General features: G+C 34.0%; 2 protein-coding genes across 2 annotated transcripts; both read left to right on the plus strand.

Annotated features, from left to right (window-relative positions):
- The first annotated feature begins 3,718 nt into the window (after positions 1-3,718).
- Positions 3,719-6,942, plus strand: LOC135848716 (uncharacterized). The gene is made up of 2 exons (XM_065368680.1): positions 3,719-4,072; positions 4,313-6,942. The coding sequence occupies exon 2, from the start codon at positions 4,319-4,321 to the stop codon at positions 5,909-5,911; it is 1,593 nt and encodes a 530-aa protein (XP_065224752.1). The 5' UTR covers positions 3,719-4,072; positions 4,313-4,318; the 3' UTR covers positions 5,912-6,942.
- Positions 6,943-12,249: 5,307 nt separating this feature from the next.
- LOC135848934 (uncharacterized) lies at positions 12,250-15,956 on the plus strand. The gene is made up of 2 exons (XM_065369031.1): positions 12,250-12,376; positions 12,750-15,956. The coding sequence occupies exon 2, from the start codon at positions 12,756-12,758 to the stop codon at positions 14,658-14,660; it is 1,905 nt and encodes a 634-aa protein (XP_065225103.1). The 5' UTR covers positions 12,250-12,376; positions 12,750-12,755; the 3' UTR covers positions 14,661-15,956.
- The last annotated feature ends 7,642 nt before the right edge of the window (positions 15,957-23,598 follow it).

Consider the following 23,598-nt stretch of genomic DNA (forward strand, 5'->3'; position numbering starts at 1 on the left):
ACTGTATGGAGATGACACACGTCCGGCTCAAATGGAAGTTTCATCCACAGAGGAGGCACCACGAATCGAAATGTGGGAGCTGAGAAATGCGGTGAAGAGAGCCAGAAACCACAAAGCAGTGGGGGAAGATCTCATACCAGTAGACTTGATTAAACATCTAACACCTGAGTACGAAAAAGAACTGCTGAAGATGATAAATGAGATATACGATGAAGGTACACTGCCTAAGGACTTCAAAGCAGTAAATTTTGTACCAATACCGAAGAAAAATAACTCGCAAAAATGCTCTGAATATAGAACCATCGCATTAATGAGCCATGCTCTAAAGCTACTACTATCCATCATAAATGCCAGAATTGAAAAGAAGATAGACGAAAATCTAAGCGAAACACAATATGGCTTTGTAGCAAAAAAAGGGACGAGAGATGCAATTGCCCTGCTGAAAGTGATCATCCAAAGAGCACTGAATGCAAACAGGGAAATTATTGCTTGCTTCGTCGACTATGAAAAAGCATTTGATCGTGTCAACCATGAGAGGATGCTGGAGATCCTGAAGAAATACAATATCGATGACAAAGACCTGCGGATAATCAAGAACTTGTACTGGGAGCAGAGCGCAAATATCAAGTTTGGAACTGAGTACTCGGAGAATAGATGTGGTATAAAGAGAGGCGTGAGACAAGGATGCCCCCTCTCACCTAGGCTGTTCAACGTGTACGCAGAAGAAATAATGAGAGAAGCGCGAATCAAACAAATGGGATTCAAGATCAACGGCAAGAGAATAAATGAAATAAGCTACGCAGACGACAAAGTGATCCTTGCTGAAACAGAAGCGCAGATGCAGAAAATGATCAACCAAATCAACAGTGCTGGATTAAAATATGGAATGAAGATAAATGCAGGCAAGACCAAGGTGATGAGATTTACAAAAGGAGACTTCAAGGAGGTCAAAATCAACATCGGAACTCAAGAAATTGAAAATGTAAATCAGTTCAGATACCTTGGAGCACTGATAAATAATGATGGTAGAGATCATAAAGAAATTAAATCACGGATTGGAATGGCAAAAAGCGCCTTTAACAACCTAGCCAATGTGCTGGGAAATCGAACGATGAGTCTAGCTCTGAGAAAGAGAATTATGCGATGCTACGTATGGACCGTTCTGAAGTATTCCTGTGAAACATGGACCATGAGTGCAGAATGCGAGAAGAAAGTATCTGCTTTTGAGATGTGGTGCTATCGAAGGCTACTACGGATCTCATGGAAGGACTTCATCACCAACCAGGAAGTATTAGCAAGAATAGGAGAGGAGCGGAAAGTCGTAGTAGAAGATATAAAGAACAGAAAGCTAAAGTATCTAGCTCATAAAATACGAGAAAACGGTATTTTCATGCTAGCGGTACAGGGGAAAATTCAAGGAAGAACTACAAGAGGGAGGAAACGATCGGAGATGTTAACAACAAACTCACCGGCCAACTCTCCCTGTAAGACCCTGAAAGAAACTATCAGATACGCTAGAAACCGGCTGATATAGATGGAAGTATACGCTATCTCCTGTAAAGGAGCGCGACTACGACGACGACCTAGATCCTAAAACAAAAAACTGAGTTTTGGTCAGAGAGATCAAAAATCGGGGAAATCAGTTTACTTTAAAAAGTTTGTAGAATCTGAAAATGACCTCGATGTTTTTCGCAAAAAAAATATGAAAGAACATTTAAAAATTAACCTCCACTTTCCCAGTCAAATTTTATAAGTTGGACAAATTTTTTAATTTTTGGAAAATTTTTGAACAATTCAAATTTGGCTTAACTAAGTATTGTTTATGAATAAATCAAAATTTGATAAAATTGAGGCTATTAGCTAAGCTTCTACCTCATGTTTGCACTTCCGAATCAATTGAGATAGTTTTGACCAGTTCTAGAGCTTCCAGAAGATTTCTATATTTTATAATTTTAGAAATTTGCTATAAAGAGCCAAAATAAAGCAGTTCTTTTGACTTTTTTGATTAAATTTAGCGAATATTTTCATAAATTGCTACTTCTAGGTTAAATTCATTGTATTTCGAACCATTTTTCCGAAGCTGAAATCGCTATAGAGACATTCAGAATAGCTCAAGATGAGCATCAACCGATCTCAGTTTTGGAGATCGAAAATTGGGAATGAATCAAATTCCATAGCTTATTTTGTTAATAGACTCGTAAACGACGAGTTTTTCAATTTTTTTTCAAAAAAGTCGCAAACGAAAATTTTGGATTTGAATTACTAGAAATATTTTGAAAATTTGCCATTTTCGCAAGTTTGACCATCTCTCTCTTGACTTCAAAAACAATGCAAATTGAAATATCCCACTCTTGTTTTTTGTTATAGATTTTAAACAATGATTAAGACTATTTTTTTTGAACCTAATAAACACATTGTACTTGCGGTTGCCCGGTGTAGGGAATTTGAAAATTTGTGGAAATAAAATTGGCTAGAAATCGCCGAAACAAAGTGAGCTTGTAGAAAATTACTTGAAATTACGTAAAAGTTGATAAAAATTGATAGAATTTCAGTGATGATAGCTTCATCATCTCTTCAGACGCGTGATAGAATTTTTTCATTATTTTTCCAATGATTAGCTTGAAAAATTCTATAAAAATCATCAATCGAAGTTGAGAATTTCAAACCTACGTAATTTTGAAAAAAAGGAAAGTCGTCCAAAAGTGGAAATTTGATCATCCAGAAGTCGATTTAGTAGACTCCTTGTTTAAGAATCGTTATGAGTATTTCAATTTACCTTATCGATAGATTGAAACTAGCAATACGTATAGGAAATCAGGAGGATAATTAGAGCGAATAAGTCCTCGTCGCGTAGTTCACTTTTTCTCCAGAAATCGTATGGTTTTTTCGAGTAAAACATGACAATTTTGCTCTTCCTTGAGGAGAGAAATTATCCTAATAGGCTTAATTGTGATTTCTGTACTTGATTTGCTATTACGATGTGTTTTTCAATCAATCGAAGCGAAGTATAAGTTGAGTTGAATCTGTCAGAATACGCAGAAAGAAATCATAGGTGCCAAGAAAATGGTGTTTGGAAACATTGAGTGAGATTTTTGACTAAAATAATTGACGAAAACGTCAAATTTTTATAGAAAAATTTATAACTTTCAAGGTTCTGTAGCCAGAATTATGAATACTTATCTTGTTTTTCGTCTAAAATGTTTGAAAGTGCCTTATTTTCTGTCTAGTTTGCAATTAAAAAGGTCATGTTTTTTGTTAGTCAAAGGAATCCTGTTTTTGCTAAAATTACCGAAGATGGTTTTTTTTTATGCCAAATTCTCATTTTTGTCATAAAAGTACCTACCTAGTCTTTTTTCCCCAAATTGTCAGTCCCATTTTTGTCAAAATTGAAAATTCTCCAAGAGTCCTACTTACTTACCTACCTGTAGTTTTTCTGTGCAGAATAAACATTTTTTGTCAACGTTGTAAAGAAATAATGGAACATTTCTGGTTTTTTGTTCAAGTAAAAAAATGTCATATATTTTGGGTAAGTCAAAATTTGATCGTGTTTTTGGCCTAAAAATTGCAGAAAAACATACCGTCCAATTTTTGCTATAATTTTCAAAAGTCCCTATTTTTTTCCAAAAAGAGGTCCTTTAGATTTTGCCTAAATTTTCAGTTTTGCCTTTTTTTCATTTCCTTTGGTCTAATAAACCTTCGTAATTTTTCATTCGTTTTACTTATTTTATTTTCGTTCTTTTCTAATTTTTTTTACTTAAACAAATGGAAACATTTTGAACCGAAAAAATTCTCGCTCAAGTAAATTTAAAGCCTCCTCCTTTAAATGAAACAGCTGCTTTCCAATCGCCCTGTTATTTGAGGGGTTTGGAAAATTGGATAAACTCGTCGGTAAAACGGGGAATAATCATGGAATTTCATTTCTTTTAAAAAGTGAACACTGTGAAGGATTTTATCAACTTTTAATATTCGTATTCATCATTTCTTACGGGATTTTTGCTTTTTATCAAGTCATTGTATCGTGTTTTGGAATACATTGGTATCGAAGCTGTTCATTTCGAAGGAGAAATAGAAGGTATGTAGTATTCAATCAACTTTCTCGTACGTTGAAAATTTCCTTGCGAGAGTTTTCTTTCTAGTTTTAACTATCCAGTGAATTTCTTAAATTGCCTCGCTGCTTGGTACATATGTTGGGAGATGAAAGCTTTTGAATTCTCTCGGAATATTGTGTTGGGTTTTGTGCTTCTATTACTCCTTCCTATGATCGTTCTCACCCGTTTTTCTCGTATCATTAATTCGATCCTTACAATTCTAGGTTCAAATGGAAGTTGAACAACACCAAGAACTAGAAGTGACCGAAGTCACCTCAAAAGTGTACGATATTATCCATCCGACTCCGGTTTCGCTGAAACAACTATCAGCAATCACCATTAGTCTAGAAATATGGCGACGTAAAGTGAATGAATATCGCACAGGTAGAAAATTGGAGAAATTTGACCCATGCAGGCTGCGAAAAGAAACTACCTGGATGAAAACTATGCTTCCTGATTTACCGTCCACGATTTACAAGACGATCGAAGAAGTTGTCTCAAGATTTGGGCATTCGATGAAAATTTGGCGAATTGAGCATTATAAAAAAGGATTTTGTTTTCAATACAGTGATGAGAACCATGTTTTAGAAGACTTCGATGATTTTGTGTGCGATTATGATGGCTCCATTGATTACGCGAGGACAGCAGAACGTATGATGCGTTGTGAAGGATTCAATTCGGAAATGAAGTTTATAGTCGCTTGTTTGTATATCTTCGAAGACGATATAAGACGAATTTGGCCATCAGTATCGAGAAACATGAACATAGATTTGATTAAATTTCACGAATGCCCGCAACTGTATTATTGGATTTGCGTTCTCTCGAATCAATTAGACAAAATACCACTCTGGATTGGTTGGATTGGTGAAACTGTTGACGAAACTATGTTTTTTCATTATATGCGTTATAATAGACCTTCGATGGTGTATTTTTGGAATCTTATACCTCCCGAAAACCAAATGCGAAAAGTTGTTCACTACATAAAGGGTTATAATTTGGTTAGATTCATTTTACCAAAACTGGATGATGAGCAGCTCGATAAATTCGTAAATTATGAGTATGAAGATGGTGATGAATTGTGTGACACATTTGTACGACTACATTGCGATGAATGGGTCGTCCTGAGAACTTGGTTCCACATCAGGAACATTTTAAAGAAAAGTAATTATACAAATTTGATCGTTCGTATGCTTGAAATTGAGGATAACTATTATAGAGATGAGTTCTATGAACAGGAAAAATGGGAATATTTGTGTTGTCAGATATGGAACCATTCGCTTCCTACTTTAAAACCATCGGTGATTAGAGTTATCTCATCTGATAGTAGCTGGTTGGAAGATTTTCGTCAGATTAACGTCGAGTTGCTATTGACTATTCTACAAGATGCATCTTTGGAAGAACGAAACTTATTCTTGCGTAACTGCTGGAGTGGGTTAACTAAACGAGTTCGAAGAAAAAATTTGCAACGAGTAATAGAATTGTGCCTTGAGAACGCAGATGAGATTAATCAGTTCAAGCAAAGCGTAATGATTAACAGCAGAGATACCCTTCAATACTGTGTGACCTTGTTGCAAGATTCGTGTTTCGAAGAATTGAATGCCTTTGCAAGTTTCTGTTGTGCCGAATTGCCAGCAGCGAGAAATCTTAAACAACAAATACTGCAGTCGGCTTTTCTCGCTGAATATTGCAAACTTACTCCTGACAATATCCGTCGAGTCAGAGACCTCGATGAATTCGTTAATGATGCTTTCGACAACGTTGATGTATGCACTGACTTTAAGAATGTGCTGATTTCGGCCTCTTCATTTATGATACATTTATGACGCTTGGTTTCTTTTGAACGTGTTTCTTCGGAAATGATCGTCAAATTTATTACTACCCTGTTTTCTACGGAAGAAACAGTTGTAATGCAGGTCAAAAAGAGTTTGATTGATTCGTTCAAAGGGCGTTTCATGGATGTTGCACGTATGCCTCTTTATCTCGATCATCTATTTAATGACCCTCAGATCAAAGGGACCTTATTATGGTGCGTGGGAAGTAACGAAGGAGTTGAAGAAGTCAAACTATACTGCACTTCGCAGTAGAACCATGGCTGTAAAAATCAAACCGGGGTATTTTTGATTTTTTATTCTAAATCTAATTATAGTTATGTTAGGTTTTCTATGTATTTTTTATTGTTTTAATTTACAATTTACTTACTCGTATCTCGTATATTTTGGTTGTGTTGTGAAGTCAAATAATTCGGTATTAGGTAGGTACCTAGGATTGAAATTTTTTAGGGAATTTTTCAATTTTTTTGATTATCTAATTACTTATTCATTTGTTTTTCGATTCTTCGAATAATTTTCAACGCTGCCTTCTTGGAGATTTTATTGATTCTCAATTCGTTTTCATTATTTTTTTACGCGATTTTTTTTGTCACATCGTCTTTTGGAGGAATGGGGTGCCTATGTTGGAAATTTTCATGAGATTGTCGAAGATGTGAAAGATTTTTAGTGATACTGTAAGTTGAAGCACCTTTTGCTTGTATCTGCGAGTTTCAGCTAGTTGATGATTTTTAAGAGAAAGTCAGCAAGCATGCTGAGTGATTAATTCGAGTTCTTTTAATGTATTCAAGAAGTTTTGCATAATTTTAAATGCTTGTCTCATGTTTGTTTTTGAAGTAAAATTTTATTTTGATGAAGATTTGAATTTTTTTGTTTTTTTGAATAATCTGTTAGGTAGGTACCTACTGCTGTTCAATTTCGAACAAATTTTCAAAATTTTTGTTGTTTTTTTTACGATCTTTTTCACAATAAGTACGTGTGTTTCAGTAAGTTTTTGGTCATTTTTTTAGATTTTTGCCTAATTTATTTTTATCGCCTTTTCTCGGCGAATTTGTGACTTTACAGAAATATTATATTAGTTTTATTTTATAAGCTATCAAGTATTCTCAACTATTTTTGTTGGGCGGTATATTCTTTTGTCTCAAATATCTGTATTGAATCACAAATACCTACTTACTGAAATAAAATTTCTTGAAAAGATATCATTAATTTTTTTGTGGTTTCAAATTTTTTTTTTGAACATTTAAAGCGAGATGTGTTGATTTTCTGAAAAACCAGGAAAAGTTGAGAAATTTCACCATTGTGAAAAAGGTCAAGGAAATATTAGGGAAATTTGAAATTGTCTCTCCAAAATTACATATTTAATCGGCATGTAATGTTAAACACTTGCTTAGGTATCTATTCTGTTATCTCTACCTTTTAGATTTTTGCTCGTGTAGGTAATAAGTATCTTGCCGTTTAAGCCAAAACATTCGAAAATTTCTTCTTTTTTTTTGGACAAAATTTGAAGTAAAATTTTTGTGGAAATTGTTAGTTTGTCTTACTTTCGTCAAAAAGTTTTAATTTTATCTACAATTGTGGAAAAAAAATCTCAAAACTGCCAAAGAGATCTCGTTTTTGTTAAAGTGGTCAGAAAGTCACAATTTTTTGCTTCACCCACTGTACAGTCTGTATTGAAATTTGCTAATTTTTTTCCATAATCATAGTCCGGCATATGACAATAGGAGTAATTGCAACCCCCCCCCCGCCGATCCTCCGGGACAACTTCTTTCTTAAAGGGGGCAACCTAAGAAACATTTTAAAGCAAACTTGCCCAAAAAAAAGTTGGCCTTACTTACAAAATGGCGGCCATTTTGATTGACAGGTCAGCCAAAATCGCAGATTTTACGTTTCAACATAGGAATTGCACGAAATTTTTCAAACCTTACTAAGGTAGATGGAAAGATCATGCAAAAATTTATCACCTGTCAAAATTTCAAGTGCTTAAGTGCGTTTTTCGATTTTTGGTGAATTTTTGAAAATCCAATTTAGGCAAAAAATGAGGGAAAAAATCAAAATTTTACCAAATTGACCAAGAAAGCTGAAATTTGGGATATAGCCTATTTTCGACATGCCAAATCAATTGGAAACGGTTTCAACCCGTTTTGAGCAGTTCTGGAGCCTCCAGCAGATTTTTGAAACTCGAAATTCCCACAAAATTCCATCAAATTGGAGTTGTACAGCTGAAATTTATTCTAAAAGCTAATTTAAATACGCTACGAAGTACTGCAGGTGAATTTCAAGTCGTTTTGGAGCCTCCAGCGACCTTTTTGAAAATTCCTAAAGCTTCCAGCAGATTTTTGAAACTTTGAATTTTCAAAAAAATTTCATCAAATGGAGGTGGAAAGCTGAAATTTACTCTACACTCCAATTTTAACACACTTTGAAGACGACTTCAGGTAGGTTCAAGTTATTTTAGAGCCTCCAGCGACTTTTTTGAAAATTACTAGAGCCTCCAGTAGATTTTTGAAACTTGAAATTTCATCAAACTGAGATGGAGAGTCGAAATTCATTCTGCAAACTAATTTCAATCTGCTGCGAAGTCGACTGCTCATGGTACAAATAATATGGACCCCTCATGGTTTAGGGAAAATTACTAGCGCTACGGTCAGGCTGAGTACTAAAAATTATACCAGTAGTGTATCTAGTATCGGTAATCCAGGTATTTAATTATTTCGGATCCATGCAAACTTGGGTGTCTCTTATCAGCAATTGTTTTTTTCCCGCTTTGTTTTCTTCCCAATGGAAAATTTCATGAGTTTTTACTATAGACAGTGTAGAGGAAGACGAAAATCTAGCACTTTCAGAAACGTCAGTAACGACGTCGCCGCCTTATAGAGAGCGCTCGCGGCGAAATGAGGGCTACTCTCTCGCAACATTATAGGGAGTTTTATATGAAACACACATTGTACACGATCAATTTTTTCATTTTTTTATGCTAAAAAATTTTTTAGGACAATTTTTTTTTGAAATAAATGATTTTTAATGTTTTTTAAATTCCTTTTACATAAATATGAGCCATGAAATCGGAAAATTGAAACATCAGAGGTAATTATTTTTACAATATAGTAATATAGAAATATATGCTCGTAAGAATAAATAATAATAAGTGTAAAATGATCGATCAAATTATTATTTTATATTTTTTTGATTTTTTTCATCGTAATAGAAATAAATGAATTCAGTTTCTCATTTCTTACCTTTTTTTCCTAGTGATATTTCAGTACATGATTAAATATGTACCTACCTACCTATACCTAATACTTGAAATAAAAATAACAATTTCTCATAGTTTTTGCATTTTTTAATTTTTATTTTCATTTAAATTTTTAGTTCATTTACTTTACAACAGAAATGAAAATTTGAAAAATAATAATTTGATCAAACAAATTACCTATATTTTTATTTTATTTATTGTTATACAGGGTGTTCCAGAATAACCTTTCACTTTTGTTTTATTAGTAGCTCTGAGAGAAAAATGGTTACGGAAATTTTTTTATAACCAAAATGAAGTAGAAATGTGCCGTTTTTAGACCATATATTTGAGTTTTCATTATAAATTAAGTTTTAAAAATTATTCCACCAAGATGTTTTCCATCATTTTTGACACAATCGACCAAACGTTTTTTAAAATTATTGAACACTTTGTTGAGCATTTCTCTTCTAATCAGTCTTGATTCACGAATAATATTATCTAGGAGCTGTTTCAGAGTCCTAGGATCATCTTGATATACTTTTGACTTGAGGTAACCCCATAAAAAAAAATCACATGCTGAAAAATCAGGGGATCGAGGTGGCCATGAAATTTCTGTGTTCAGCGAAATTATTCGATGACCAAAATGCTCACGCAATAAAGAAATCGTGTCCGTTGCGGAATGACAGGTAGCGCCATCCTGTTGGAACCAAGTAACTCTATACTTGTGTCTGCGTTTCAATTCAGGAATGAGAAACTCGTTTAACATTTTGCGATACCTCTCACCGTTCACCGTTTCATCAAACACATACGGTCCCACTATACCGAATTTAGCCACGCCCATCCAAACAGTCAACTTAGCGGAGTGTAGAGGTTTCTCGTGTATTATCATCGGATTCTCTGTCGACCAGTAGCGCATATTTTGTTTATTCACATCACCGTTTAGATAAAAATGAGCTTCATCAGTAAAGAGTAACGAGTTCAATGGAATCTCACCAGTATCAATTCTTGTAAGCATATCCTCGGCAAATGATTTTCTTCTCACAAAATCAGTTTTTTGTAACTTTTGAATGATTAAAATCTTATATGGATGGAAACTGAGGTCTTCAGATAAAATTCGTTGCAGAGAAGTTGGTTTGATTTTTAAATTTAACGCTCGTTTACGTATTGAAGTGGTAGGGGTAGTCTGTACTGAATGCCTTACTCGGTCCGTTGTTTCTGGCGTTCTTACTGATCTTTTCCGACCTGTAGGCTTATTTTTACAAGCATGAGCGGTTTTCTCGAAGTTTTTTACCCATAATTTCACTGTTGGCCTCGATGGCACTTCACTTTTACCGGTAAGTTTAAAATGTTTGCGGAAGGCACGAATTGCACTAATGTAAGAGTCATTATTTTTGAAAAAGGCCTTTACAATAAAAGCGCGCTGCACAGCCGTCCACTTCTCCATGGTAAAAAATTAATACTGAAACATAATTCGGCATGTGTTGGCTACCTGGAACCGCTTTTACCATTCCCCTAACACCATTTGAACGCAGATCAGTGCTCACCAAAATGTGAAAGGTTATTCTGGAACACCCTGTATTTCTATAATATTGTAAAAAAAACATCGGAGCTAGCATTCGGACGTAAGTTTTTTTATATAATGAAAATACTTACTTCCGAATGCTAGCTTGCTAGCTCCGATGTTTCAATTTTCCGATTTCAATTTCATCATTCATGGCATCATGGCTCATAATATTTATGTAAAATAAATAAAATTTCAAGAAAAAATTCTCCTAAAAAACTTTTAAAATAAAAAAATCAAAAAGTTCATCAAGTCAATAAAAAAATGTTGAAAAAAAAATCTCGAATTGAAATTGTTCTAGAATCATCAATCATTTTTTCCAACGGAAAAAATTACAATTCGATAGTAAATGACAAGATGTAAATTTTTTTGGAGCTTTGCTGACTTTTCTTTTTTTTTTGAGTAAAAAAATTTTTTCGTAGGTATGAATATGAAATATGAATACAGCCATAGAATTGTATGATAAATGCACTTTCCCATTTTTCCCTCATTTGTTTGGACATGAACTAAAAAAAATTAAATTTCCTATTGATTGCCTGATTGGTAATATTGATTATTGACATACATATTTTTTCTCAATAGTCAATTTTGTACAAAAATTGTGATTTTTAATTTTAACATTATATTATTTTTTATGAACAAATTATACAAATATATACAATTGTCAACTCTGAATTAGAATTAGAATTACCTATGCGAAATTTTCACTTTAATTTTCATTTTTCAGAAAACACATAGGTATTTTAATAAGCCAAACTCAAAACGTGCAGAATTTTATCCTCTTCAAAATTTGTTTATTATCCAAAGCGCTATAAAAAAAATAGCAGTTTAATTGAAGTTGAATTTTTACCGCGCGCAACAATTTTTTACGACTTTGAGCTTCAATAAGTTTCGAACTGTTAGTGCTAGCGTTTTGAATGAAAACTCATTTTGAAGAGGATAAAATTCTGCAAATTTTGGTTTATTAAAATACGATGTAGTTGATGAAAATTTCGCGTAATTTTAATTCAAAATTGAGATGCATAAAAATTTGTTCATAAAAATGAATATTAAAAATCACCATTTTCGTGTGAAATTGAAAAAAATTTATACCAATCGATAGGAAATTTCATCTTCTTTAGTTCAAGTCCAAAAAAAAATTTTCCAAACCACTTCATTTTCATGAAAAGTGGGAGAAAACGCATTTATCCTATGCGTCTACGGCTGTTTTACTCGCATGTTTACGTTTTCTTAGCACCCATTTCGATCTGACGCGCTCTGTCGGATTAGTTCAAGCGAGCTACACATTGGAGGACGGTATTTGAATTTTCTCCCGTTGAAGATTTTCGTCTTCCCCTAGACTGTCTATAGTTTTTACTTTTTCATTTTTTGGTAATTGATCAACTTCAAATAACGTTTGAAAAAATAATTATTGGCGAAGTAAGTAGCTTTCAATGTGTACTTTCAGAATAATTATACGTTCATATGTAATGTACCTACTTTTCTTTACTACATTTTTCATTAATTTTTTCTATGGGTATAGGTAGAATATAGATATGGACCGCTGAATTTGTTTACCTAATTTTGATTCAATGGTTTTTAGAATGCCGAGAAAAGTGTTAAGTATTAACAAAGAAGACAAGTCCAAAGTGGCGATAATCATCTTTACACATATATTTTTTGCGAGGTTCCATTTCAAATTTCTCCGTGAGTTTTCAACATTGAAAACAAATTTTTTTGCCCAATTAACTAGAGTCTTTGGTTTTTCGAATGATTTATTTGAAAAAAAATTTGACGATTTTTTTTTACTTACCCCTTATAGAGCCAAAATGTTGGAGAAGGTCCGTATTTGTACCTTCTCCTCTATACTATTTATTTTTCATTTTTTCTACTTCTTACTTTCGTTGTTTCTTTCTGAATTCTGATCTTGAGATTTTATGGCACACCCTGAAAATAAATAATGAATTTCGGTATGATTAATGATGAAAGCTTACGAATTTTTCGAAAAATTTAATGAAACAGTGTTCGCCAAAACATTAATTCGATCTCTACAATTCTAGGTTCAAATGGAAGTTGAACAACACCAAGAACTAGAAGTGGCCCAAGTCACCTCAAAAGTATACGATATTATCCATCCGACTCCAGTATCGTTGAAACAACTATCGGCAATCGCCATTAGTCTAGAAATATGGCGACGTAAAGTGAATGAATATCGCACAGATGGAAAATTAAAAGAATTTGACCCATGCATCCTGCGAAAAGAAACTACCTGGATGAAAACTATGCTTCCTGATTTACCGTCCACGATTTACAAGACGATCGAACAAGTTGTCTCAAGATTTGGGTATTCCCTGGAACGTTGGCGATTTCAGCATTTTAGCAAAGGATTTTTTTTTCAATACAGTGATGAGAACTCTGTTTTGGAAGACTTCGATGATTTTTCGTGCGATTATGACGGCTCCATTCATTATGTCAGAACAGCAGAACATATGATGCGTTGTGAACGATTCGATTCGGAAATGAAGTTTATAGTCGCTTGTTTGTATTTCTTCGAAGACGACATCAGACGTATTTGGCCATCTGTAACGGATAACGTGAACATAGATTTTATTGATTTTCACAAATGCCCGCTATTGTATTTTTGGACTTGCCGTCTCGAGAATGAATTGCACAAAATTCCAAGGTGGGATGGTCGAACTGTCGATGAAATCATGTTTATGTCATTTATGATGCCTCATAATAGACCTTCCGTGGAGTATTTTTGGAATCGTATGCCTCTCGAAAATCAAATGCAAAGAACGGTTTTCCACCTAGATAGTTATGATTTTGTTAGATTCATTTTACCAAAACTGGATGATGAGCAACTCGATAAATACATCAACGATGGGTATGGTGCTGATCGCTTGTATACCATGTTTCTAGAACTTCATTTCGATGAATGGGTCGTGCTGAGAACTTGGTTCCACATTAGGAACATTATAAAGGAGAGTAATTTTACACGTTTGATCGTTCGAATGTTTGAAATTAACAATAATAATGACGATGAGTTCTATGAACAGGAAAAGTGGGAATATTTGTGTTGTCAGATATGGAACCATTCGCTTCCTACTTTAAAACCATGTTTGATTAGAGTTATCTCATCTGATAGTAGCTGGTTGCAAGTTTTTGATCAGATAAACTTCGAGTTACTATTGACTATTCTGCAAGATGCATCTTTGGAAGAAAGAAATTTATTCTTGCGTAATTGCTGGAGTGCGTTAAGTAAACGAGTTCGAAGAAAAAATTTGCAACGAGTAATAGAATTGTGCTTTGAGAACGAAGATGAGATTAATCAGTTCAAGCAAAACGTCGTAATTAACAGCAGAGATGTCCTTCAATACTGTGCGGCATTATTGGAAGATTCGTGTTTCGAAGAATTGAACGCCTTTGTGAGTTTCTGTTGTGCCGAATTGCAAGCAGCGAGGAATTTTAAACAACGAATATTGCAGTCGGCTTATCTCGATCAATATTGCATACTCACTTCCGACAATTTCAGTAGAATCGGAGACCTCAATGAATTTGTTAATGACGCTTTCGACAACGTTGATGTATCCACCGAATTTGAAAATATGCTGATTTCGTCCTCTACATTTATGTTGCGTCTATGGTACTTGATGTTCGATCGACATGTTTCTTCGGAAACGATCATCAAATTTATTACTACTCTGTTTTCAACGGAAGAAACAGTAATGCGAGTCAAAAAGAGTTGGATTGATTCGTTTAAAGAACAATTGACGACTAAGGTCCATCTATTTAGTGACCCTGAGTTGTACCCGACTTTATTATGGTGTTTGGGAAGTAACGAAGCAGTTGAAGAATTCAAACTGAACTGCATGTCGCAGTATAAGAGCCAGATGGCATTGATTTTACAAAATGATCAGTTCAAAATCGTATCGGTTTGTTATGTGTGGGATTGGATGTCAAGGTATTAGGTACTTACGTACCTACCTTTTACCATTCACGCATATACAAATTGCTGGCCACTGCTCAGTTATCTGAACAGTCGGCATATCGTTGTGAGAGACAATGATTCAGCCAGTCGATAAATAAACTATGGTTGATAAACCTCCTCTCGTCTTGTCTAACGTAATAATAACATAACTTCAAAGTGTTTGTGATTTTTTTATTCTAACAGGCATGAAACTCACAGTCAGTCCCTTGAAAAGTGACTTTGTCACGATTTCACTTGCAAGTCACTTTTTGTCACTATATTTCGGCAAAAATGGGCAAAAAAGTGACCTTGGTCATTTTTTTAAAGATTTGTCCTCTGTACAACATTATACCTTAGATTTGGTCCATTTTCATTAGAAATACTGTTAAATATTTTATAACCTGCCTACATGATGAAAAGGTGGAACTTGTCTCCTTCCCCAGAAAATGAGAATAGATGAATATTATCACATTTTTTCCTTCCACATAATGATGAGCATTGTAGAGGGAACTGAGAAAAGGTTTTTCTGGAAAAAAGAATTATCTAGAAGCATTCTGCGCACAGAGATGAAAAACGTTCACCTAATTACGAGTACCTATAGACATCAATTTTCATCTTTCTCGATATTCTTCAAATTTGGGGATCTCATAAAAGAGGACCACCCGCACCGTCATTTGGAGAACAAAAGGGTGCTTTTCTTGAAAAAGTGGTTATCTAGAAGTATACTCTGCTCAGAAATGAAACATTATCAAAAAATCTGTATAGATATGGATTTTTCATTTTTTTTTTTTGTTAGCTTTGAGGAGCTTTATGGGTAATCAACATGATTTGGGAGACCAGGGGCATGGTTTCTCTCGAAAAAGTCCTTATTCAGAAAGATTCTGCACATAAATATAAAATTGCAACCTACAGCCATCAATTTCATTTTCCCCTTTGAGGAGCTCCATGCAAGTGAGCCAAAATCATTTGGGGGTTCCAACAATGGTTTTTTCTTGAAAAAAGGGTTGTGTAGAACAATTCTAATGTGGAAATGAATAATTTTCATCAAATTTTCCATAACTTTGATTTATTATCATTTTTTGTGATTTTTTTAACTTTGAGGGGCTCCTTACTAGGGGGCCAATATGGTTTGAAGGGCCTGGGAAATTTTTTTCTTGAAAAGGGGATTATTTAGAAACATTCTGGCGCAGAAACAAAAAATTTTCATCAATAGAACTTTTTTTTGATTTTTTTCCCACTTAGGGGGCTACCGGCACCACTTTTTTTTACAGATGAGGGGGGAATAAAAAATAGGGAATTATTTTCTCACCTGAGATCATGTTTTGGGGGGGGGGTGGGAGCTACAAAATGCGAACTTTTCAAAATAAAGTACACCCAACACTTTGCTCTACGCTCATGCAGGGGAGAGGGGTAGTACTAAAAAAAATCTCCGACGATTGCTACATAGTATATTCGATACTTTGCTCACATTTCTCCAAAATTAGATCACTTTTTTCAGATTTGTGGTTACTTTTTTGCTATTTTTCAGTCACTAAAGTCACCTAAAAAAAATAATGAGTTTCATGCCTGTTCTAAATCAAAGTTATGTTATATTTTTAGGTTTTCTATGTATATTTTGTTTTTTCAATTTAATTTACCTAGGTACTTGAAAATTTTAATGAGATTGTCGATGGTGTGAAAGGTTTTTACTGAACCTTTTATTACGTCTTGTATCTGCGAGTTTCGACTAGTTAATGATTTTTGTGAGAAATTCAAGAATGCTGAGCGTTGAGATTTTAAAGAAAAATTAAATTAGGTTTGTTTCATTTTTATTTTATAAGCTAGTATTTTTCATGATTTGATTTAGGTATTAAGTATTCTCAACTATTTTGGTTGGGCTGTACATATATTCTTGTGTCTCAAATACTTACCTGTATATTAAATCATAAATACTTACCTACCTACTGAAATAAAATGTCTTGAGGAGATTTTAAGTATTAATTTTTTGTGGTTTCAATTTTTTTTTTTTGAACATTTAAAGCGAGGTATGTTTATTTTCATTTCTGAAGAACCAGAGAAAGTCAGGAAATGTCACAAAATTAGGGAACCTTACAAAATTACCAATTTAATCAGAACGTAATTTAAAACTTTGCTTACCTATTCTGTTATCCCTACCTTTGTTCTGCTTTTTGCTCGTGTATTCTGCCTTTTTGGCTAAAATATTCGAAAAATTCTTCTTTTCTTTGAGCAAAATTTGAAGTCTAATTTTTGTGGAAATTGTTAGTTAGTCCTACTTTCGTCAAAAAGTTCTAATTTTATCTACAATCGTGAAAAAAAAATCTCAAAACTGCCAAAGAGATCTCGTTTTTGTCAAAGTGGTCACAAAGTCACGTTTTCGTGCTTCACCGGCTGTGCTAAAATTTTCAGATTTTTTTTTTTCCATAATCAGTTTATTTGTGTACCTCTGTCCATTAAATTAGTTAGTGGAGAAGGTGCAATTATCAATTCAATTATGAACCATGGTACAAATTTGGACGATTGGACTCACCCCTCAAGGTTTGGAGAAAACTACTAGAGGTACTACGGTCATGCTGGGTACTAAAAATTATACCGGTAGTGTGGTATCGATGATCCAGTTACCTACTTATTTCGGATCCATGCAAACTTGGGTGTCTGTTATCAGGAATTGTTTTTTTTGTCCATTGTTTTCTTTCCAATGAAAGTGAAAGCTAAATTTAGGAGTGTTTCAATTCATCAATTGGTAATTGATCAACTTCAAATTACGTTTGGGAAAAAACTATTAGCGAAGTAAGTAGCTTTCAATGTGTACTTTCAGTAAGTATATCATAATTTTTTTCATTTTTCATAAACTGAGCCGATTTTTTGTATGGGTATGTAAAAATATAGACCCCTAAATTGTTCTAACCTGATTTTGATTCAATGTGTTTTAGAATGTCGAGAAAAGTCTTATTAACCCTTTCGGCTACGAGACAAACTGACGGATAAAATTTGAAGTGCTTCAAACTGAGTCAGGTCGGTTGCTGCCTAGAACTCAAAATTTGCTGGAAATCGCACATTCAGGAAGTATTCATGTCACAAATGACAATAAACCTTAAATTGACTATTTTTCGATTTATGACACTGAATAGCATTATAAATCAAAATCAAGCCTTCTGAGGCATCTGATATTTCAAGATGAAAATATTGATTACAAGCATTTTTGAACATAGAAAAAAAGATGAGCTAAAATAAAATAAGTTTGTGTAAAAAAAGAAATTTTTGAAGAAAAACAAGGCATGAGACTTCAGATGGTTATTCAAACTGCAAATGTTTGAAGGTGATTGCTTGTGGGAGGATTAAAATTGATGGAAAAATCTTCGTGTTATAGAGAGCATTTTTCGAAATTTTGAAAACTTGTGTCACAATTCAACCTGAAAAGTATGACATCATTTTCATTTTCTGACACATATATCTCTCTTGAGGTGATTTGCTTGGGTGAGTAAGTTACCTCAGAAGATGACTAGGTGAACTTTTGCGAGCATTTAAATTTTATGATAGATACTGTGTCATAATACAGCCCTCAATCCCTTTGTCATGAGGAGATAATAAAAATAAAATACGTACGTCATGTTATGGAATTACTGGAATCACTTTTTAGAAGTCATCTTACAGATAATGAATTGATAGAGCGCAGTCTTTATGACACAGTATCCATCATAAAATTCAAATGCTTGCAAAAGCTTACCCAGTCATCTTCTGAGGCAACTTACTCACCCAAGCAAATTATCTCAAGAGAGATGTATGTGTCAGAAGATGAAAATGATACATATTTTTCAGAATTTCATTGAAAATTAGCGTTGAATTGTGACATGGGTTTTCAAAGTTTTGAAAAATGCTCTCTATAACACAAAGATTTTTCCATCAATTTTAATCCTCCCACAAGCAAACACCTTCAAACATTTGCAGTTTGAATAACTATCTGAAGTCGCATGCCTTGTTTTTCTTCAATAATTTCTCTTTTTTACTCAAACTAATTTTATTTTAGTTCATCTTTTTTTCTATTTTTAAAAATGCTTGCTACCAATACTTTTATTTTGAAGTATCAGATGTCTCAGAAGGCTTGATTTTGATTTATAATGCTATTCAGTGTCATAAATCAAAAAATAGTCAATTTAAGGTTTATTGTCATTTGTGACATAAATATTTTCTGAATGTGCGATTTCCAGCAAATTTTGAGTTCTAGGCAGCAACCGGCCTTACTTAGTTTAAGCACTTCGAATTTTAACCGTCAGTTTGTCTCGTAGCCGAAAGGGTTAATAAAGAAGACTAGTCCAAAGTTGCGAAAAACATCTTTAAACAAATTTTTGTACAATCTTCTGCCATCATTAAAAAATTTCTGAGGAGGTTCACATTTGTACCAATTTTTGCAATTTTTTTAAATTTTGAATCTCTCCATGTTATCTAATAAACTAAAGTCTTTGATCTTTTGAATGGTTTATTTGAAAAAAAAATTGATGATTTTTTTCTACATTTTAGAGTCAAACAGTTAGGGGGGGGGGCTCCATATTTGTACCTACCTTCTCATAATTTTTCATGTTTTTTTACTTCTTATTTTCGTTATTTCTTTCTGATCTTGAAATTTTATGGGACACCCTGAAAATAAATGATGAATTTCGGTATGATTGATGATGAAATTTAACGAATTTTTTGAAAAATTTAATGAAACCGTGTTCGCGAAATCATTAGTCTAATTCGATCCTTACAATTCTAGGTTCAAATGGAAGTTCAACACCAAGAAGTAGAAATGGCCCAAGTCACTTCAAAAGTGTACGATATTATCCATCCGTCTCCAGTATCGCTGAAACAACTATCAGCTATCAACATTAGTCTAGAAATATGGCGACGTAAAGTGAATGAATATCGCACAGATGGAAACTTAAAAGAATTTGACCCATGCAGCCTACGAAAAGAAACTACCTGGATGAATACTATGCTTCCTGATTTACCGTCCACGATTTACAAGACGATTAAGGAAGTTGTCTCAAAATTTGGGTATTCGATGGGATGGTGGCGATCTCAGCATTTCAGAGCAGGATTTTGTTTTCAGTACACAGATCAGAACTCTGTTTTAGAAGACTTCGATGATTTTGCGTGCGATTACGACGGCTCTATTGATTACGCGAAGACAGCCGAACGTATGATGCGTTGTGAACAATTCAATTCGGAAATGAAGTTTATAATCGCTTGTTTGTATTGCTTTGAAGACGATATCAGACGAATTTGGCCATCTGTATCGAGAAACATACAGGTATATTTTACTGATTTTGACAAATGGCCGCAATTGTATTACTGGATTTGCTGTCTCTCGAATAAATTAGACAAAATATCAACCTGGGAGGGTCAAACTGTTGGAATAACTCAAATCGTATTTACTCGCGAATCGTAATATTATTAAATAAAAACACCATCGGGGCTTAAAGCCTTTATTTGAATTAAAAACATCGCGTCTATACACACGTACATATAGCCAACTTCTATACGCACGCAACACAATACTACAACTGGTTTTACATAGCTAGCCAGCCAGCCGCGTACGTATACTCGTAGGTATACAGTCGATCATCTGGGAATACATAGGGCGTGGCTAGTACAGTATAGTACAGCCACGATCTAACACTCCCCCTATTCACAGATGATAAAAATATAAAATTTTGAAAAAGACAAATCGCACCACGCAGAAGCCCCGCCACAGTGAAAGACCAAAATACTGTGACTATTTATAAATCGCACCTCATCATGAACAAATAAATCAATTTTGCATAACAACTAAGTAATAATTAAAATACATTAGAAATCATTTCAAGTCCATTTCCAAGTCCTCGTCATTGGCAAACAATTCAATTTCAAAATCATGTTCCATGGACTCATTATTTGGACACGCATTATTTGGTAACACATTCATTTCTGAAACTTACAAAAATGTATTAGAAAAATGCAATAGTTCTTTCTCATCATGTAAAAGTTCTATATCTCATCATGCAACAATTCTATATCTCATCATGCAACAATTCGTGTCTCAATTTCACGAATCTAGCCAGACCAAGTGGCTTAGTACAAATATCAGCAAGCTGATCTTCTGTGTCAATTTTCATAATTCGCACCTCGCCATATTTGACACATTCTCTAACCAATTGTTCCTCTTCCTCAATTACATGCTTGAGTTTAGGTTTACTAGTAACAGTAGTGCATTTGATAGCAGACTCACTATCACAAAATGCAACCACCGGATATATATAATCTCGCATCACACTTTTAATTGTGCTTTGTATGCACTTCATTTCTCTGATGCCTTCATTTAATACTCTAAATTCGGCTTCACAAGTCGAAGTTACGCGCCTCCTTCGTTTTCTTGCAGCCCAGGAAATCACATCTCCAAATACTTTGATAATAAAACCTTCAGTTGTTTTATTAGAGGGTTTCAGATCTTTATAACTGGCATCGGTATAAATTTCGACTTCATTTGTCAAACTAGAATATACTAATTTCAAATCTCTTGATCCTTTCAAATATCTAAGTACACGTTTGGCTCTCTGCCAGTCATAATTTGTAGGATTTGACATCTTAGTCGATAATTCATGCACAGCATATGCAATGTCTGGTCTAGTACCATCTGTTAAATATCTTAAAGAACCAATCAACTTTCTATAAGGGTACTCAGTTGGTTCTAAGAGTTTTCTCAATTCACTTCCCTCGTCACTTTCTTCAATGGCTTTTAGTTCTTTGGTCATCACACCTTTTTCCACCATAGGTGTCTTAACAATTTTACAATTACTCATTTCGAATCTATCTAAAATGTTATCGATATATTGTATTTGATCGAGAGTAATAATTTTCTTACCTCGGTCTCTCACAATGTTAATGCCTAGATATTTTTGTGGCTCACCTAAATTACTCAATGAAAATGTGGCAGACAACTTTTCAACAATTTCATTCAATTTACTGGTATTATTACTCAACACTAACAAGTCATCTACATAGATCACAATTATCACTAATTTATTACCAATGTATTTGAAGAAAATACACGGTTCGTTCAATTTATTTTCAAAACCTAATTCCTTGAGTACAGACTCCAATTTTTCATACCACTTCTTAGGACTTATCTTCAACCCATACAATGCCTTTTTCACTCTACAAACATAATTCTTTCTTTGAGTATTATCCATTGCACCTTCAGGAACTTCCATAAATACTGGCTCATCTAACTCTCCATACAAGAATGCTGTCTTTACATCAAGATGGACAACATCCAGATTTAGCTTATTTATTAGGGAAAATATGACCCTAATATTAGGCAATCTTTCAACTGGTGAATAGGTCTCATATAAACCATATTCAGTAGGATCTTCAAAACCACGTACGACAAGTCTTGCTCTATATCTCACCTCTCCAGTAACGCTAATCTTCTTTCGAAATACCCAAGTGTAAGACATCACTTTCTCATGAGGTTCAACTTCCTCTCTTTGTATCAAGTCCCACACATCATTATTCTTCATCGATAAATTCTCATCATTCACTGCTTCACGCCATTTCTCACAATCTTCACGTGAAATTGCATCAGCATAAGAAACTGGATCTTTATTCATTACAGCCTGAACATCTCCATGATCTTCAAGTAAGGCCAATGCAATCAACTTCTGATGAATATCAGACTTAATTTCTTCCTTCTCAGAAAGTATATTTTTCGCATCTAGTCTCGTGAACGGCTTATTCAAACTAGTCCTTTTCAACGCCTCTAATTCAGAAATCTCATCAGAAAACCATTCATAATAATTCAACTCATCATCAGGCAAAGGAATAGCATTCATTTTCAAAATTTTACTCACATCTTTATAGACAACACCTCTATTAAGTCTCACATCACGAGTCTTGACAATCTCACCTGTTTGAATGTCTAGCAACTTATAGCAATTCGATTCATAACCAATCAGAAAATACCTTTTCAAGTTCTCTACAGGAGACTCTTTCTGAACATAAGTACGAGAATCAAATTTTCTCAGATCACTTCTTTTCAAAACCTTTCTATAAGCCAAACATCCAAAACGTGCCAAATGATTTATCTCATTTGTATCTCTAGGATCAAACTTAGACAATGGAATCTCAAAATTTATGCCTTTATGACAAGTTCTATTCAATACATAAGTAGCTGCTTCTACAGCCAAAGGCCACAGGTTTGCAGGAAAACCTGAATCGAGCATAAAGCATCTCACCGTATTTTGAAGTTTACGATTCCATCTCTCTGACTTTCCATTCAATTGTTGAGTATAGGGAGGTGACACATCAATCTCAAATTTCTCCCTATCTTTGACCTTCAATATTTCACCTAAAGTATACTCTCTAGCACCATCACATCTCAAATAACAAATTTTCGCATCATGACCTAATTTATTTCGAGCACTCACCAAAAATTTCTCAAAATAGCCAACAACCTCATCTCTAGATTTCATACAATAAGTATAGGTGTACCTTGAATACTCATCAACGAATGAAACAATATAACATTTTCTCTCTGGGAAGCTCACTGGCCTAATTGGTCCCATAATATCTGAGTTTACAATTTCTAACGGTTTCAAGGCTACTCTCCTATTATTCTTAAAAGGTAAACGAGCCATTTTGCTAGCAATACACACCTCACAATCCAGAATAGAATCATCAAAATTAATATTCTCAAGTTTCTCATGAACAGTTGCCATTTTCTTTAAATAGGTTCGAGAAATATGACCTAAATTTTCATGAACTTTGAAACCTTCTGACTTTTTCAAGACCTCAGGTGTCTCGTTATCAACTAGTCTGACCATTTTCTTTTGTATCACATCAGGTTCATCGTTATGATCATAATTTCTCTTTCTAGTGCACACACCACTCATTATAAACTTTGTCTCATTGCAAAATTCCAAGAT

Source organism: Planococcus citri, chromosome 5 (assembly GCF_950023065.1).
Source record: "Planococcus citri chromosome 5, ihPlaCitr1.1, whole genome shotgun sequence".
Classification (NCBI taxonomy): domain Eukaryota; kingdom Metazoa; phylum Arthropoda; class Insecta; order Hemiptera; family Pseudococcidae; genus Planococcus; species Planococcus citri.

Coding starts and splice junctions, on each gene's coding strand:
- LOC135848934 (XM_065369031.1), top strand. CDS start 12,756: ATGGAAGTTGAACAACACCAAGAACTAGAAGTGGCCCAAGTCACCTCA.
- LOC135848716 (XM_065368680.1), top strand. CDS start 4,319: ATGGAAGTTGAACAACACCAAGAACTAGAAGTGACCGAAGTCACCTCA.